We start from the raw sequence: 17,834 nt of genomic DNA, 5'->3' as shown, positions 1-17,834 counted from the left end.
CTTCTTTATAAAATATGAGGATATTAATTATCTTTTTTAAGGAAACTGAAACATGCTTTCAGTTTTTAGTAATCTGTTTATTTGTGGCTGTGCCGGGTCTTCCCTGCTGCGCGTGGGCTCTCTCTGGTTGCAGCGAGTGGAGGCTGGTGCCTGGCTGTGCACAGCCTGCTCACGTGCTGGCTCCTCCCGAGGAACACCGGCTCTGGGCCCCAGGGCTTCGGCAGCTGCAGCGCCCCTGGGCTCAGCTGTCCGGCAGCAAGTGGGTCAGACCCACGTCCCCTGCACTGCCGGCAGACTCTTAACTGCTGGGCCACCCGGGCTCCAGGGTGCTGTTTCTGAGAGTAGAGCCAGTTGACCAGGAAGGGTCCCAGGGGCTCCTGGTGGTCTGTCAGGAGCCCAGGGACTGGCTGCTGGTGGCTAGGTGGTGTCCACTGCTGGCAGCTCCCGTGCCTCCTGGGGTCTGCGATCTGCTCCCTGGAGCCTGGCGTCGGGTCTTCCCTGGGCTAGCGAACGGCAAGAGCAGCGTACTCACTGGGCTCTGCTGGGGGCTCCCCCACCGGGGGGCTGGGGGCTGCGGCCGTCCCCCTTCTGAGGGTCGAGTGGTCCAGCTGGGCGTAGGTCACGTCCTGGGGGGCTTCAGATGTGGCAGCCTGCGGGGGCGATGGTGTGTGAGATGGGGCGCCTGGGGGCCCAGAGAGGAGGGATCCATCTGCTGTGCGTCTGTCCAGCCTTCCCGGAATCCCCCCGACCGGGAGGACAGAGGGGCACCTCCCGCCTTCGTCTCGATCTTGGGGGCTCACAGGGTGCCCGTCCCCTCCTGGGGGCCTGCCTCCCGCCTTCGCCTCGATCTCGGGGGCTCACAGGGTGCCCGTCCCCTCCTGGGGGCCTGCCTCCCGCCTTCGCCTCGATCTCGGGGGCTCACAGGGCACCCGTCCCCTCCTGGGGGCCTGCCTCCTGCCTTCGCCTCGATCTCGGGGGCTCACAGGGCGCCCATCCCCTCCTGGGGGGTCTGCCTCCTGCCTGTTCCGCTGGAGGGAGACAGTGAGGCAGGACAGGCGCCCCCTGGGTCCGCCGCCCTCCTCCAGCCAGCTCCCCGCTGTGCCCAGATGAGGCTTGGAACCTTGGGTCAGGTCAGCTCTCTCTCCTGATGGAAACTCCAGGGGCCTCCTGATGCCCGGGAGCCTCCAGGTGCTTTGTGCGGCCCTGGTTTCTGTCTGAGCCCAGACCTCTTGCTCATCTGGCCCAGCACACGTCCGTCTTCCTGCTAAAGCACGTCCCTCCCGCCTCAGGACCTTCCTACCGAGTGTGCCCAGTCGTCTCTTGATTTACTTTCCTCGTCAGCACCTTGCATTCTGGGACTCCGCCAGCTTGTTGGCGTGGGGCCCCTCTCACTGCCAGGTGAGTGCCTGCTGTCCCTGCAGGGCCTGGAGGGTGGTGCCCGCTCTCCCGCACACTTTGCTGGGGGGTGAAGGAGGGGGTCTGGGGCGTGTGGGTCATCCACTGATGCACACGTCCTCATGAGACCTGGGACTGCACCCCCACACCAGAAGGTCAGCCAGAGGCCACGGAGCTGGGAAAGGCGCCCCGAAGGAGGGGCCATGAGGTCACAGGGCAAGGGGAGGGAGGGGTCACAGCAGGACCCAGGTGCTGGTAAGGCGTGGGGTGGGCGTGGCTGGAGCTGCGGTGTGAGCACAGCGACGTGGGAGCTGGGCTGAGATTGGCTACAGGAGGTCTGTGGTGGCCAGACAGGAGCAGGGGTCTCACCTGATGGTCCAGCTGCAGCCCCACCTCAGAGTGGGCGTCGCTCACGGCAGCATCTGCAGCAGAGCAGGGGCACCGCTGGGCGGGGTTCCGAGAGCCTCGGGGCTGGAGCCCCCGCCCTGCACCCTGGGGGGTGCTGTGTGGTCCCCCAGCCTTCTGAGCATCCCCCCCACTGCCTCCAGAAGTCTCTGTGCCTGCCTCCCCACCTCCCTCCCCCCGACCGCGGGCCACCGCCTCTCCTGCTCACCGATGGCCTGGTCCTGGGCGTCTGCAGCTGGGCTGGAGCTGAGGAGGAGACGCTGTGTCAGGGGGAGAAGGTGGGGTGCTGTGGGCGGGGCTCTGGGGGTGTTGGGGTGGGAGTTACCTGCTCTGCGGGCCTCTGTCCTCAGGCCCTGGGTCTGCGGCCCCTGTGGGAGGTTGGAAATCAGCCTTGGCCTGGGTGGGGTCTTGGGACAGAGGCTCGGCCCGGGGATGTGGTGCCCTCCGCCCTCCGCGTGGGATTCAGGAGAGAAGGCAACCTGGGCTCAAGCGCGTGACATTGAGAAGGAGGGAAATGGCTTAAGCTAGTGCACGTGAGCTGACACTGGGTGCTTTTTTCCACTAGATTTTCAGATTTGAGATTCTGGAAAAATTTTTAAGTGAAATATCGTTGATTTATAATATATTGGTTTCAGGCATACAACACAGGATTCAATGTTTTTATAGGTTATACTCCATTTAAAGTTATTACAAAATACTCGCTACATCCCCTGTGCGATCCAGCATGTCCTTCCTGTTTCTTTCATATGTAGCAGTCTGTGTCTCTTAGTCCGTACCGCTAATCTGCCCGTCCCCCCGGTGACCGTTACTTGGTTTTCCACATCAAGGCGTCCGTTTCCGTTTCTCATACACATGCCTTTGCATTATTGTCCAGATTCACTATGTACAAATGACATCATAAATCATCTACCTTTCTCTGGCTTAACTCAGTGGGTGTGATGCTCTCTAGGTCCATGTACGCAGTTGCAAATGGCAGGATTGTCTTCTTTCTTATGGCTGAGTAATGTTCCATTGTATGTGTGTGTGTGTACATATATATGCATACATCCACATACATATATGTACACACACACCACATTTTCTCCATTCATCTGCTGCTGGACAGCTGACTTGCGCACATATAAGTTGCCTATATGAATATTGGAATGTTTGTAGCTTTTCAAATTAGTGTTTTCATTTTATTGACACATATACCCAGCAGTGGATTTGCCGGATCATATGATAATTCTGCTTTTAGTTTTTAAGGAATCTCCATACTGTGGAAAAAAATTCTCTAAGCAGCCTGTTCCCATGTCATCGGTTTCCCTCTGTCTGATGCCCTAAGGCCGCCAGGGGTCCGAGTCACCCCGTTCCCTACTCACCTGACTTCCTGCGTCTGTCCTGACCCCGGTGTCGGAGGAAGAGGACAAGGAGGACGAGGAGCAGCAGGACGAAGGTCACCGAGATCCCGATGAGGACACTCAGGTACCACGTGAGGCCTGGGGCACCAGAGACGCCCGAGTGAGCCAGGGGTGCCGCTTACCTGGGCACCTGCTGTGTGAGCACTCGTGCTGGGGTCTGTGCGTCCATCTCCAGCCCATCCCACCCGTTTACAGACAAGGAGCCTGAGGCCTGGAGAGGGAGATCATGGGCCTCCAAGTCGCCCAGCCTGGAGCGGGCAGAGCCGGAACTGGAACCAGGGCCATGGGCACCCCGAGCTCCTCCTGAGCTGGCCCCCAGGAGGACACCAGCTTCCTGCTCTGGGGGCCCCTCACCTGCAGGGGGCTGTCCGAGGGTCTCAGCTGGAGCTGAGGGCCCTCCCTTGTCCCCTCCCCTCCCCCACCTCAGCGGGGGCGGGGGAGGGGCGGGCTGCGTGGAGGGGCCTCTGGGTCCCCACCCTCCCACCCCCGCCACATGCTGTCTCCATGCTGCAGCGGATGGGACAGGCCCCACAGTCACCTCCTCGGGGGCTCCCTGTGCTCCTCACCCGATGGGGGTCACACCCAGGTCAGAACTGAGGAAACCTAAGATCTGGGCCACGGGTCTCTCCTGTTACACTGGGAGAAACTGAGGCCTGCACGCGGGTGTGGTGAGGGTGAGGGAGTCCACATCAGTCTCTGGAGGCGCCTGAACCAGGGGCATATCCAGCCTGCCCCCGGACCCGCCACCACCTCCTCAAGAGCCTGCTCCCCTCTCTGCAGTTCCTGACTCCACTAAGGGGTGGAGCTGATGGATCTGATGCCTGGAGCCCCCTGGGGGTCAGCAAAGGGGTGGGGGTGGGGCCACTTGCCCCGCCACAGCCCCAACTCTGCTCCACGCCCAGCGAATCCTTGATGACCTCAGCGGGTATTAGATCTTCCGGCTCCCACACCGCCCTGGGGTGGGCTGTCACCCCTGAGCACATAGCCCCATGACTCCCCAGTGGTTGGATTGGGGCCCGAGGGTGGGGTCTGGGCCCATGGGTCCTGGGAATGAGCCCAGGAAGGGGTGCACCGGGCTGACCCGGGGTCCGCACCTCACTCCCCTCTGCCCTGCACAGCCCTGTGGCCTCCCCGAGACCCTCCCACTGCCCACCTGCCCCTCCAGGACCCCAGTGTGGCAGGAAGGGCAGGAGGCGGGCTCCGAGGCCCCTCCCTCAGGGGGCCCCTCCCTCAGCACCCCCTCCTCCACGACCTCCCTGCCCTCCCAGGGCACAGAGCCTCGAGATGCTGAGTCAGACGGACAGACTGGGCCTCACCTGAGACCACGAGCTCCAGGGGCTCACTGGGCTGGGACAGCAGGTAGGGGTCTGTGCTGAGTGAGCGGTAGCACCTGTAGGTGCCCCCGTGGGCTGAGGTCACAGGGCTCAAGGAGAACTCAGCCTGGTACTGCCCGTCTTGGTCCTGGGAGCGCAGACGCAGGGGGCGATGGGCGGCCCCCTCCTTGGACAGAAGGAAAGTGTCCGTCCTGTCTCCTGACTGACACAGCAGGGTCACATTCTCCCCAGGGGCCACCGAAGGGCCCGGCTGCACCGAGAGGGAGGGGCTGTCTATGAGCCATCCTGCAGAGGGGAAGGGGGTGCGGGCGCTGGGCGGGTTCTGAGCAAGACTCCGCGGGCCTCTCTGGCCCCTCAGCGATGTCTCTGTTTCTCCGAGTCTCTCCCCTCCCCCACCCCCTCTCTCTGTCCCTCCCTGGGCCCCTCCCCCTGGTCCCAGCACCACCCCTGGGGCTCCCCGGTGGGGCCTGTGCAGAGTCTGGTCCCCGACTGACCCGCTGGCCCCTCACCTGCCACCAGCAGCTCCAGGGGCTCGCTGGGGGCCGACCACTCGGAGGAGAGGCCGTGTCCACCGTAGCATCTGTACCGGCCCCCGTGGACGGTGCCCACGGGGCCCAGGGGGAAGTTGGCCTGAGAGAGCCCTCCCTGGGGCCTCCGGGCAGGGCGCTGGGGGCGGTCCTGTCCCCCCTCCTTGGACAGAGCGAATCTGGCATAGCTGACGTCAGAGCGACACTGGAGGGTCAGGTTCTGTCCAGAGGTGACGACGGGGCCCTGCGGGGTCAGGAGGGAGGGCCTCTCAGACAGCCCTGGAGAGAGACGCGCTGGGTTGTAGGGACGCTTCCCTCCTGGACCCGCCTCTCCCGGCCCGGCCCCAGGCCCTGCCGTCTCTCACTCTGTGTGTCTGCCCTGTGAGCCCCACGCTCCTCTCCCCACCCTCTCACAGCGGCTCCCCTGGGAGCAGAGACCCCAGGACGTTGTCTTGTCTGCTCAAATGCATGGGGTCAGGACGGGACTTCCTCACCTGGGACCAGGAGCTCCAGGGGGTTGCTGGGGGCCGACCACACCCGGGGGGTGTCCCTGTTAAAGCCGTAGCATCTGAACGTCCACCCGTGTCCGGGGGTCACGGGGCCCACGGGGAACAGGGCCTGGGTCTGCCAGTCGGGCGTTCGCTCTCCATCCAGGGTCCAAGAGGCCTCGTCATCTCCTTCCTTGGTCAGGTGGAATCTGTTAAATCCATGATAGGAGGCACACTGGAGGGTCACGTTCCCTCCCGAGGTCACCACAGGGCTCGGCAGGGCTGAGAGGCTGGGTTTGCCGGAGGGTCCTAGAAGAGAAGGAGGCAGCTGGTTCTGTGGGGCTCCCGCCCTGCCCCCCAGGGCTGGGCTGGGAGAGGGACACCCCTGAGAGCAGACCCCCTCCCGAGGGCAGAGCCCGAGGCCCCTGAGAGTCACTCACCTGTCACCACCAGCTCCAGGCGGTCACTGGGCTCTGACCAGCCAATGGGGGTTCTGTAGTAGCACCAATAGCTCCCTGCATGGGCCTGTCCCATGTGGTAAATGGAGAACTTGGCCTTGTTCCCGGGCTCCAGGGGTTTATGTTTGTGCCAGGGAACCAGGCTACCCTCCTTATCCAGACGGGACTCCTGGGCCCCCGGGGTCCCCTGACACCAGATGGTCACAGGGCTCCCCCAGGGAACCACAGAGCCCGGCTCAGCCCAGATGGTGGGTTTGGGGAGGGTCCCTGGAAGGAAATCAGAGGCGGGCTCACCAGGCGTCCCCCCCACACAGGCCTCGGCTCTCAGCCCAGACCTCCCAGAGCCCCCCTCCGTGAGCCCTGAGCTGCGCTCCCCTTGCCCGCAGCCTGGGGGAGACCCTTGTCCCCAGGAGAGGAGGGAGCTGGGCCCTGGGACAGACTCACCGGCCTGCACCTGGGTCCTCAGGCCCACACTCAGCCCTGGAAGAGAGTGCCCTGTGAGAGGTGTGCCCTCAGCTCTAAGCAGCGCCTCTCCTCCCCGGGAGCTTCCTGCGCCCTGGGGTCCCCTGACGGAGCAGGCTGGCTGGGGCGTCCCCCCAGACCAGGGCTCCCCCCACCTCTCCCATCTCACCGAGGCAGAGCAGGGCGGGGAGCGCGGGGGTCATGGCGTCTCCTCCCTGCGGTCCAGGCTGTGAGGATGGAGGAGACCTGGGTGTCCTCCGGACAGACAGACCACAGGGTGTGTCCTCTCCGGGGCTGGTGCTTCCTGTCACACAGCTTTCACATCAGCGTCCCCACAGGAAGGGGAACAGCCTCTTCTTGAAAGCCTGGCGTTGTCCCCATGACAGTCCCAGTGTGTCCCTGGGACGCCCCTTCCAGTAGAGGGCATCCAGGACACGGCCTTCCCTCTGCGAGCTCGCTTCAGTGTCTGCTTCCTCCTCTGCCCGCCCATCCGCAGGTCCCCGTGGGGTCCTCACTGTGGACGGGGTCACCAGGCCCTGGAGATGCTTCGGGGAGGGCTCAGATCCCCAGAGACAGATGCTGTTTTTAAATTGGAGGATGGTTGCTTTACAGTGTGGTGCTGGTTTCTGCCGCACATCAGCACGGATCGGCCGTATGTGTCACCGGCCCTCCCGCCCCATCCCTCCCCTCTAGGTTGTGCAGAGCCCTGTGTGAGCTCCCCGAGTCACAGGGCACATTCCCCCGAGGTCTGTTTTACACGAGCTGCTGTGCGCGTTTCCATGCTACTCTCCTTTGGTCCCGCCCTCTCCTCCCCTCTGTGTCCACAAGGCTGCTCTTTATGAGGGACACACGGTCAGCGTCTCCCTGGGCTCAGTGGCGTCCGTGTGGCCGAGAGCCCAGAGGAGACGCTCAGGGATTAAGGAGGGAAACTGACTCCTCCCCTGCCCCGGAGTGTGGGTTTCCCCCATCACAGCCCCCTTTAGGGGCATCTCTATCGCATCACCTTCCAGCTCGCCTTCCTGGGAAGAAGCCCCTGGGTGCTTCCTGCCTCCTCGGGGCCCCGGGGTCCTTGGGCACAGTCTCCCCCGGTCTTGTCATCACCTGCAAGCTTTAGGGTGTATTGACTGGGGTCAGAGCTCTCTCTCTGATGGAGAACGGATGCTCGAGTAGACGCGTGCCCGCTGCTCATGTCCCTGGGGCGGCAGTGCCCTTTCTCTGCGCCTGAGGTTCCTCCTCTGCATGTTCTGACCTCAGCCCTCAGAGGGGCTGTGGGCTCTTGCTGCCGTCATCACGGTTAGTTCCCAGACGAAGTGACGGCAGCAGAGGGTGGACTGAAGGGCTGCGGGCGGAGACTGCACCGAAGGGGGTGAGCGTGGTGCCCACCCAGGGCCTCCTCTGCTCGTAATGCTGAGACGTGCTTGGAGCCTGATTCTGAAACACGCAGCCACAGACACGGGCAGAGAGACAGTTCCCCAAATGGAGAGGAACCACAGCAAAGCACGAGAGGTAGGCGGTGTCACCCCCGGCAGCGGGGATCGTCTCAGGGTCAGGGGCAGAGGTTTCCCTGTGTGCACACAGACAGGCACCCATCCTCACAAGAATAAAGGGAGGCTAGCGTGTGGGCTATTTTGTAGAAGAACAGGCAGTGACTGGAAAGAGTTGAAAATTTTCCACTTGAACAATCCAGTAGATTCAACACGTTAAAAAAGGCAGGCAGTGGAGCAGACAGCTGAGCGGCCACATGTGAAGTTGGAGTTTAGCACTGAGGAGATGTTCCAGAGTGCAGCAGAGAGAGCAGACAGGGAAATTCAGCAGGGGCGGGACTGTGCTGAGGGCCAGGGTGGTACCTGCCGTTAAGTGTCAGACGGGAAGACGCTCAGGACAGACAGCAACGGCTGAGGAAGCACATAACGGAGGCTCCTTTACTGGCGAGAACCGGCCTGGGAAGGGCTGGGACTCATGAATGTGCACGAGACACCCGAGGGCCGCCCTGCCGGGCCCCTGGCTGAGACTCGGCGCTCCCTACTTAGGGCTAGGGTTCAATCACCGGCCAGGGATCCAGACACGGCGCACTTCAGCTAAAGACCCCACTGCAACGGAGAGCCTGTGTGCGGCAGCTACGGCAACAAATAGGTTAGTTAACTGCACAGTAAAGAAAGTAACATCCGTATCTTGACTTTTCATAGACTGAGAAACTGAAGGTTCAATTAAAAAAGTATTTTGTACTGAAGTACACAATTTGAAACAGTTAATTGTATTTTAAGTAAATTTCAACTGAAACAAAAAAAATCAAGGCGGCCTGGACTGAGGCCCTAAAAATGTCCTGAAACTACTTCCTGCAGAAAACGCAGATTACCATCAAGACAATGACCAGCCCACTGGGAGCAGACTTGCCCCTACCAAAAGGGGGCGCTAAAGGGTGTTGGAGCAATGCCATCAGGGAATTAACCAGGAAGAGCTCCCCCTGAGTCGGAGTACTTGCAAGGGGCAGAAGTGAGAGCTTCATGCAGAACACTCACCAGCTTCCAGGAGGTTCGGCACCGCCTCCCGCTGTGGGCTGTGCCTCAGCCTCAACCCGCCTGGTTCTGAGAGAGGAGGTGGGCTCTGGGGGCTTGGATCCCTTAACCTTGCCAAGCGTTTTCCTCTCCTAGTACTTGAGTCACAGGCTGGATTCAAAATAGGAAGTGTTCTCAGGTAACTTGATAAAAAGAGAATGAGCGTGAAAGAGGCATTTCCAGAGGCGCAAGTTCTCAGATACTGTTTTCACGCGGAAAGGAATACTAATAGATGGCAGAGAGACAGTGAGATGCAACAGAGAGGAACGCATGGCCGAAAATGAGCTTTGGAAAAGTACACAGACACACACTTGCACGCACAGACACACCCACACGCGTGCATGGAGGGAGACGTGCGCATGCTCACACACGTGTATATGAGTGCCCAGAGTTCAGGTGAAGTACCTAGAACACTGCCTTTTCGAAAGGAGGAGGAGAATGCATACGTGTTCAGAAATAAAAATGTAAATATGTGTTTTAAGCATGGGAGCAAGTGCCTAAAATCAGGAATGGAATAACTCCCAGTGTGCCTGGTGTAATTAAATGAAAGAAAACCTTTTCAGCTTTACTGAGGTATAATTGACAAAAATTGTCTCTGTTTCTCATGCACAGCTTGACGTTCTGACTTCCGTGTACGCTGTGAAAAGAGTACATATTGGTTGCGGGTCTGGTGGGGACACTTCCGGGCTACCCTCTGAGGAGGTTTGAGTCTACAGTGGAGTACGGGCAGCTCTAGTCTCATCGCCGCACGTCAGGTCTCCAGAAGACTCGTCGGCGTCCCTGAAACTTTGTTCCCTGTGACCAGCACCTCCCCGTTATCCCCGCTCCCAGCCTCTGGGGACTGCGTTCTCCTCTGTTTCCCTGAGTCTGTTTTAGATTCCACAGGTCAGTGAGCTCCTGCTGCGTTTGCCTGTCTGTGTCTGGCTTGCTCTACTCGGCATAACATCCTCCAGCTTCACCCATGTTGTCTCAAAAGGAGGGGTTCCCTTTTTCAAAGGCTGGATAGACTCCATTGTGTGTGTGAGTGTGTGAGTGTGAGTGTGAGTGTGAGTGTGTGTGAGTGTGAATGTGTGTGTGAGTGTGAATGTGTGTGTGAATGTGTGTGTATGTGTGTGTATGTGTGCGTGTGAATGAGTGTGTGTGTGAATGTATGTGTATGAATGTGTGTGTAAATGTGTGTGTGTGAGAATGTGAATGTGTGTCTGTGAATGTGTGTGTATGTGTGTGTGAATGAATGTATGTGTGAATGTGTGTGTGAATGTGTGTGTGAGTGTGTGAATGTGTGTGTGAGTGTGTGTGAGTGTGAATGTGTGTGTGTGAGTGTGAATGTGTGTGTGTGAATGTGTGTGTATGTGTGAGTGTGTATGTGTGTGTGAATGAGTGTGTGTGAATGTGAGTATGTGTGTGAATGTGTGTGTGAATGTGTGTGTAAATGTGTGAGTGTGTGAGAATGTGAATGTGTCTGTGAATGTGTGTGTATGTGTGAGTGTGTGTGTGAATGAATGTATGTGTGAATGTGTGTGTGAATGTGTGTGTGAATGTGTGTGTGTGACTGTGAATGTGTGTGTGTGTGAATGTGTGTGTGTGTGAATGTGTGTGTGTATTTGAATGTGTGAGTGTATGAGTGTGTGTGAGTGTGTGTGTGTGAGTGCGTGTGTGTGTGAATGTTTGTGTGAGTGTGTGAGAGTGTGTATATGAGTGTGTGTGAGTGTGTGTGTAAATGTGTGTGTGTGAATGTGTGTGTGTGAATGTGAGTGTGTGTGAATGTGTGAGTGTGTATGTGTGTGTGAATGAATGTGTGTGTGAATGTGTGTGTGTGAGTGAATGTGTGTGTGTGTGTGAATGTTTGTGTGAGTGTGTGTGAGTGTGTGAGTGTGCGTGTGATTGTGTGTGTGTGACTGTGTGTGTGCGTGAGTGTGTCTGGCATTTCCTTTGTGCATTTATCTGTTGGCAGACATCCAGGTTGGGGCTGTATCCTGCTACTGGGAACAACGCTGCAGAACTCAGGAGTGCAGACACATCTGTGAGCTCCTGGCCTCCTCTTTGGATACATACCCCGGGTTGGAATTGCTGGGTCATGTGGTGGGTGGTTCTGTGTTTAGTTGTTTGAGGAAACTCCATGCTGTTTTCCGCAGTGGCCGCAGCAGTTGCCTTCCCAACGACCTTATACAAGGCTCTCTTCCCTCCGCATTTTGGCAGCACCTGTCTTTTTCCTAGTAGTCAAGTGTCTGTGACACGTGCAGTGACATCTCCTGGCTCTGATGTGTGTATATGTGTGTCTGTGTCGTGTATATATGTGTGCACAGATATGTGTGTATGTATATATATGTATGTGTGTATGTGTGTGTGATATGTGTGTGTATATATGTATGTGTATATGTGTGTCTCTCTGTGTGTTTATACATATGTGTGTGTATGTGTGTATATATGTGTGTATATATGTGTGTGTATAGATATGTGTGTATGTATATATGTGTGTATATGTGTGCGTGATATGTGTATGTGTGTGTTATATGTGTGTGTATATATGTGTATATGTGTGTATGTGTGTTTATATGTATGTATATATGTATGTATGTGTATATATGTATGTGTGTATGTATATATGTATATGTCTCTGTGTGTTTATATGTATGTGTGTACATGTATATGTGTGTGTATGTGTGTATATATGTTGTGTGTATGTGTATATATGTGTGTTATACGTATGTGTGTATATGTGTGTGTATGTGTGTGTGTTTATGTGTCTGTGTGTGTGCGTACATGTATATATACGGCACTAAAGAGGGTCCTTGTTTCTGTTTGCACTCAAATTCTGATCTGAGTAAGAGGGCGCTGGGCTTCGAGGTTTCATTAGAGGAACCTTCGGGGAGGACCAGAGCTTGGGGGCGTTGCCAAGCGCTGGCTTGGTTTGTGTTTACACTAAAAAAGAAAAGCCGGATCACTCATGTGTGCCCCTTCCAGCTCCTCTCAACTGCGGCTGTCTGTCTGCTCCGTTGAGAGAGGGAACAGAGGTGGACATGCTGTCGCCCTGGGAAGCCTGAGTTCCTTGCTGACCCAGCACAGCGACCCGGCGCCCGTCAGCGTTGAGACCAGCGGGTCGGGGAAGGGCCCCCACACCCCCGGGAAGCCGCGGTGGTTTGGGGGAAGGTGAGGGAGGAAGGGAGGGGCATGCCTGGCAGACCAGAGGTTTCCAGGCGCAGCACCTGATTCTCGGTTTCCCAGCAGTTTTGGAAAGCTAACACTAGCAACAGGTTGCAGATCTTTCTAGACTGGTGTTAACTTATTTTGCAAGGGAGAAGCACTAGCCAATGGTTTCCGAGGAGTTTTGTCTTAACTTTTTGTTAACTCTTAGTATGTCACTACAGTCTTCTCTTAACTCAAAAAAAGCCCCATCACATGTATATGCCAAAACATTCATGTTTGAGAGGTTGTTTTCTGAGACCTGTCTGATATGAGCGGCCCTCTGTCCTTGCTCTCCTGCGTGTGTACGGGTGGTTATGCACAATTTCCCCCTCGGTTACATAACTCTGGGTGGGGGCTGTGTGTCTCTCCCTTTTAGCTGACGGTTGTTATTTCCTTCCCAAATTACTGAGGCGATTTGCACTCCAAGCTGTAAGGTATTGGAGCCAAAGTCCTCTGTTTTCTCCCCCAATTGGTACTTGCACTGTTTTCTCTTTCCCTCTCGTCTGAATGGACTAAGATTTTGGCATCTGAATTCGAGGAAAGTGGGGCTTGAAACTGACATGGAAATGATCTAACTGTGCTGTGTAATGCAAAGGACACATCTGTGCGCGTGGGGCCATCGGTGGGGGCTGGCTGGACCAGACTCCCTCCTGTGGGAAAGCCAGCCTGCTCCTTCCTTCCCACCCGGCCTTCGGCGCGTTCACCCCGGCTCCTTGAGGTTGGCCACGGAGAGCGTTTGCACCAAAGGAGACACACAGTTCACTCTTTATAAAATGGGCTCTTTATAAAATGTTGTATTCCTTAGCCGTTTACCAGCGCGGCACCTGGCTGTCACTTCAAATGTCAGGGCGTCCCCTCGCAACGATGGTGTCTGCAGAAACGGCACCGGCTGTCATCTGACGAGGAGAGCAGGGCGTGAGGGGTCCGGGGGGCTCAGGGAAGAGCTCTGGATCCATCTGTTCCCAGTGGGGCCCACTTTCACCCATTTATTCAGTTTCTTACGTGACAGTCTGTTTTCTATAAACAAGTGTTTATTTGAGTATTTGGTTTTGGCTGCGCTGGGTCTTCACTGCTGCTGCCCCGGGCTTTTCTCTGGTTGTGAAGAGTGGCGGTTACTCTCCAGTGGCAGCCCAGGGCTTCCCCTCCTGCGGAGTCCGCGGGCACGCGGGCTCAGAGGTTGGGGGCACACAGGGTTAGCTGGGATCATCCGGAACCAGGGCTGAGACCCAGGCTCCTGCGCTGGCAGGCGGAGTTTTAACCTCTGGAACCCGGGAGGAGTCTACCTCAGTCTGTTTCTGAGCGAAGGGATGGAGGTCTTTGCGCACCAGAGGCGGCTGGCATTAACAATGGAGCTCAGTCTCCCATGAGTGGACAGAGCCTGCGGGCGTGCAGGGCGAGGACCCGCCCCTGGCACTGGGATGCGCCTTGAGCCGGGGGGTGGGGGGGTGGTGTGTGAATGGAGACAGGAGTCGGTGCATCCTCGCGGGGGGGGGGGAGGGAGGGGGCCCCCATGAGCCGAGCCTCCAGCGCGCCCCCTACTCCCCCCACCGGGGACTCCCTGGCCTCCTCCCGCCCAGCAGCACATCTCCCCCGGGGTCAAAGTCTCTTCCAGAAGCTTCCGGGCTGGAAGCTCGCGTCCTGGGCTCCACGCTGTGGGCGGTGCGGGGTACCGGTGCTCAGCTCCGGGCCTTGTCTCGGGCTCCTCCGTGGTCATGCCGAGCCTGGCAGAGCAGGATCCCGAGGAGCAGCAGGACCGAGGCCGCGAGGCCCATCCGGATGAGATTCTGCACCGTGTAGTCTGGGGTGAGGACACACAGGTCAGCCCAGCCCCGTCACCCGGAACCGGGGTGTGCGCCCAGGGCACCCGCCTCCCGGGAGAGGACTGGCCCCGAGCCCAGCCCCTGACAGGGACGCTGTCCTCGTTCCCACTCGATGCTGTCCTCGTTCCCACTTCCGGGTCTGACCTCGGTGATGGGGGAGGGTATCAGCGGGGCCTGAGGGTCCTGAAGGGAGGCTGTGGGTGGGCCGTGTCCTCCTCGGGATCCTCCCGGGGCCTCTCTTACTGTATCAGATGTTCCTGCTCGGGACCCTGAGCTGCAGGAGCTCAGACAGCACAGGGTGGGCCTGCCCCGAGCGGTGGTCTGAGGGGTCCTGGGGTGAGATCCAACCATGGCTCCTAAGGGCCCACCACTGCCGCCCACTGGCGCTCGCTCAGCCCTCTGCGTCTGCCGGCTTGACTCTGCCTGGGAGGGGGCGATCCCTGCAGCCTCTGGGGGCAGGATGGGGTGGGGCGGGCCTGCTCCTCCGCAGACTGACCCCCATCCAGCAGCCTCAGGCCCCTGCAGCCTGTGGTTCCCGCGCCACCTCTGCCCGACTCCCCGCCGGCCCTTAACGATATGGGGGGCCTTGTCCTCCCAGAGAATCTAAAGCGCCTTGGGGTGGGCTGTCTCCCCTGATCACAGAGCCCTGAGACTCCCCAGGTTTAGGTCTGGGTCTGTGGCTGAGCCAAGGAAGGGGTGCGCCGGGCTGATTCCGGGTCTCCACCACACTCCCCTCTGCCCTGCAGGGCCCTGTGGCCTCCCCGAGACCCTCCCACAGCCCGCCTGCCCCTCTGCAACCCCATTGAGGAAGGAAGGGGGGAGGCGTGGGCTCTGAGGCCACTCCTTCAGGGAGCCCCTCCCTCAGCACCCCCTCCTCCACGACCGCCCTGCGCTCCCAGGGCACAGAGCCCGGAGCTGCTGAGTCAGAAGCACAGACGGGGCCTCACCTGAGACCACGAGCGCCAGGGGCTCACTGGGCTGGGACAGCAGGTAGGGGTCTGTGCTGAGTGAGCGGTAGCACCTGTAGGTGCCCCCGTGGGCTGAGGTCACAGGGCTCAAGGAGAACTCGGCCTGGTACTGCCCGTCTTGGTCCTGGGAGCGCAGACGCAGGGGGCGATGGGCTGCCCCCTCCTTGGACAGAAGGAAAGTGTCCGTCCTGTTTCCTGACTGACACAGCAGGGTCACGGTCTCCCCCGGGGCCACCAAGGGGCCCGGCTGCACCGAGAGGGAGGGGCTGTCTCTGAGCCGTCCTGCAGAGGGGAAGGGGGTGCAGGCGCCGGGCGGGTTCTGAGTGAGACTCCGCGGGCCTCTCTGGCCCCTCAGCGCTGTCTCTGTTTCTCCGAGTCTCTCCCCTGCCCCACCCCATCCTCTGTCCCTCCCTGGGCCCCTCCCCCTGGTCCCAGCACCACCCCTGGGGCTCCCCGGTGGGGCCGGTGCAGAGTCTGGTCCCCGACTGACCCGCTGGCCCCTCACCTGCCACCAGCAGCTCCAGGGGGTCGCTGGGGGCCGACCACTCGGAGGAGAGGCCGTGTCCACCGAAGCATCTGTACCGGCCCCCGTGGACGGTGCCCACGGGGCCCAGGGGGAAGTCGGCCTGAGAGAGCCCTCCCTGGGGCCTCCGGGCAGGGCGCTGGGGGAGGTCCTGTTCCCCCTCCTTGGACAGAGCGAATCTGGCGTAGCCCACGTCAGAGCGACACTGGAGGGTCAGGTTCTGTCCAGAGGTGACGACGGGGCCCTTCGGGGTCAGGAGGGAGGGCTTCCCAGACAGCCCTGGGGAGAGACATCCCCTGGGTTGTAGGGAGTGCTTCCCCCGTGGAAGCCCCTCTCCCAGCCCGGCCCCAGGCCTCCCTGTCTCTCAGTCTATACATCTGTCCTGTGAGCCCCACGCTCCTCCCCCCACCACTCACAGAGGCTCCCCTGGGAGCAGAACCCAGTAGGCTGTCTTGTCTGCACAAATGCATGGGGTCAGGACGGGACTTCCTCACCTGGGACCAGGAGCTCCAGGGGGTTGCTGGGGGCTGACCACACCTGGGGGGTGTCCCTGTTAAAGCCGTAGCATCTGAACGTCCACCCGTGTCCGGGGGTCACGGGGCCCACAGGGAACAGGGCCTGGGTCTGCCTGTAGGGCGTTTGCTCTCCATCCAGGGTCCAAGAGGCCTTGTCTTCTCCTTCTTTGGTCAGGAGGAATCTGTTAAATCCATGATAGGAGGCACACTGGAGGGTCACGTTCCCTCCCAAGGTCACCACAGGGCTCAGCAGGGCTGAGAGGCTGGGTTTGCCGGAAGGTCCTAGAAGAGGAGGCAGCTGGTTCTGTGGGGCTCCCGCCCTGCCCCCCAGGGCTGGGCTGGGAGAGAGACAGCCCCGGAGAGCAGACCCCCTCCCGAGGGCAGAGCCCGAGGCCCCCGAGAGTCCCTCACCTGTCACCACCAGCTCCAGGGGGTCACTGCGCTCTGACCAGCCAGTGGGGGTTTTGTAGTAGCAGCGATAGCTCCCTGCGTCGAACTGTCCCATGTGTTGGATGGAGAACCTGGCCTTGTCTCCGGGCTCCAGGAGTTTCTCTCTGTCCCAGGGATCCAGGCTACCCTCTTTATTCAGACGGAATTCCAGGGCCCCTGGTGTCCCCTGACACCAGATGGTCACGGGGCTCCCCCAGGGAACCACAGAGCCCGGCTCAGCCCAGATAGTGGGTTTGGGGAGGGTCCCTGGAAGGAAACCAGAGACCGGCTCACCAGGCGACCCCGCCCCCCATGGACCTCGGCTCTCAGCCCAGACCTCCCAGACCCCCCCTCTGTGAGCCCCGAGCTGCCCTCTCTCTGCCCGTGGCCTGGGGAAGACCCTTGTCCCCAGGAGAGGAGGGAGCTGGGCCCTGGGACAGACTCACCGGCCTGCACCTGGGTCCTCAGGCCCACACTCAGCCCTGGAAGAGAGCGCCCTGTGAGAGGTATGCCCTCAGTGCTGAGCAGCGCCTCTCCTCCCCGGGAGCCTCCTGGGCCCTGAGGTCCCCTGATGGAGCAGGCTGGCTGGTGGGGGCCGTCCCTCCAGACCAGGGCTCCCCCCGCCCCTCCCATCTCACCGAGGCAGAGCAGGGCGGGGACGGTAGGGGTCATGGCGTCTCCTCCCTGCGGTCCAGGCTGTGAGGATGGAGGAGACTTGGGTGTCCTCCGGACAGACAGACCACAGGGTGTGTCCTCTCCGGGACTGGTGCTTCCTGTCACACAGCTTTCACATCAGCGTCCCCACAGGAAGGGGAACAGCCTCTTCTTGAAAGCCTGGCGTCGTCCCCATGACAGTCCCAGTGTGTCCCTGGGACGCCCCTTCCAGTAGAGGGCATCCAGGACACGGCCTTCCCTCTGCGAGCTCGCTTCAGTGTCTGCTTCCTCCTCTGCCATCCGCAGGTCCGCATGGGGTCCTCACTGTGGACGGGGTCACCAGGCCCTGGAGATGCTCTCTCTCTGATGGAGAACAGATGCTCGAGTAGACGCGTGCCCGCGGGTCATGTCCCTGGGGCGGCAGTGCCCTTTCTCTGTGCCTGAGGTTCCTCCTCTGCATGCTGTCCCGACCCCAGGCCTCCGAGGGGCTGTGGGCTCTCGCTGCCGTCATCACGGTTAGTTCCCAGACGAAGTGACGGCGGGAGAGGGTGGCCTGAAGGGCTGCGGGCGGAGACTGCACCGAAGGGGGTGAGCGTGGTGCCCACCCAGGGCCTCCTCTGCTCGTAATGCTGAGACGTGCTTGGAGCCTGTTTCTGAAACACGTAGCCACAGACGCGGGCAGAGAGACAGTTCCCCAAATGGAGAGGAACCACAG

The 17,834-nt window shown here is 59.8% G+C and overlaps 2 protein-coding genes across 5 annotated transcripts; both read right to left on the bottom strand.

Moving 5' to 3' along the window:
- Positions 1-310: 310 nt before the first annotated feature.
- On the bottom strand, positions 311-6,747 carry LOC138096083 (leukocyte immunoglobulin-like receptor subfamily B member 3). Its single transcript, XM_068992182.1, has 11 exons — positions 6,639-6,747; positions 6,452-6,487; positions 5,990-6,274; positions 5,556-5,858; positions 5,044-5,340; positions 4,517-4,819; positions 3,162-3,278; positions 2,126-2,168; positions 2,009-2,046; positions 1,765-1,817; positions 311-650 (listed from the first exon to the last, which is right to left on the bottom strand). The coding sequence occupies exons 1-11, from the start codon at positions 6,670-6,672 to the stop codon at positions 504-506; spliced, it is 1,656 nt and encodes a 551-aa protein (XP_068848283.1). The 5' UTR covers positions 6,673-6,747; the 3' UTR covers positions 311-503.
- A 6,449-nt stretch (positions 6,748-13,196) lies between these two features.
- LOC138097232 (leukocyte immunoglobulin-like receptor subfamily A member 6) lies at positions 13,197-17,212 on the bottom strand. Of its 4 annotated transcripts, none has more exons than XM_068993505.1 (8): positions 17,104-17,190; positions 16,912-16,947; positions 16,448-16,732; positions 16,016-16,318; positions 15,504-15,800; positions 14,978-15,280; positions 14,643-14,657; positions 13,197-14,008 (listed from the first exon to the last, which is right to left on the bottom strand). In XM_068993505.1, the coding sequence occupies exons 1-8, from the start codon at positions 17,135-17,137 to the stop codon at positions 13,887-13,889; spliced, it is 1,395 nt and encodes a 464-aa protein (XP_068849606.1). In that variant the 5' UTR covers positions 17,138-17,190; the 3' UTR covers positions 13,197-13,886. The 4 variants fall into 4 exon arrangements, with proteins under 4 accessions (XP_068849606.1, XP_068849604.1, XP_068849605.1 ...); XM_068993503.1 differs by lacking the exon at positions 14,643-14,657 and adding an exon at positions 14,362-14,383 and having other exon boundaries at positions 13,197-14,010; XM_068993504.1 differs by lacking the exon at positions 14,643-14,657 and adding an exon at positions 14,299-14,313.
- Positions 17,213-17,834: the final 622 nt, after the last annotated feature.

This window comes from Capricornis sumatraensis, chromosome 20 (assembly GCF_032405125.1).
Source record: "Capricornis sumatraensis isolate serow.1 chromosome 20, serow.2, whole genome shotgun sequence".
In the NCBI taxonomy this organism is placed as follows: Eukaryota; Metazoa; Chordata; class Mammalia; order Artiodactyla; family Bovidae; genus Capricornis; species Capricornis sumatraensis.
This window is presented reverse-complemented; position numbering and strand designations above follow the sequence as displayed.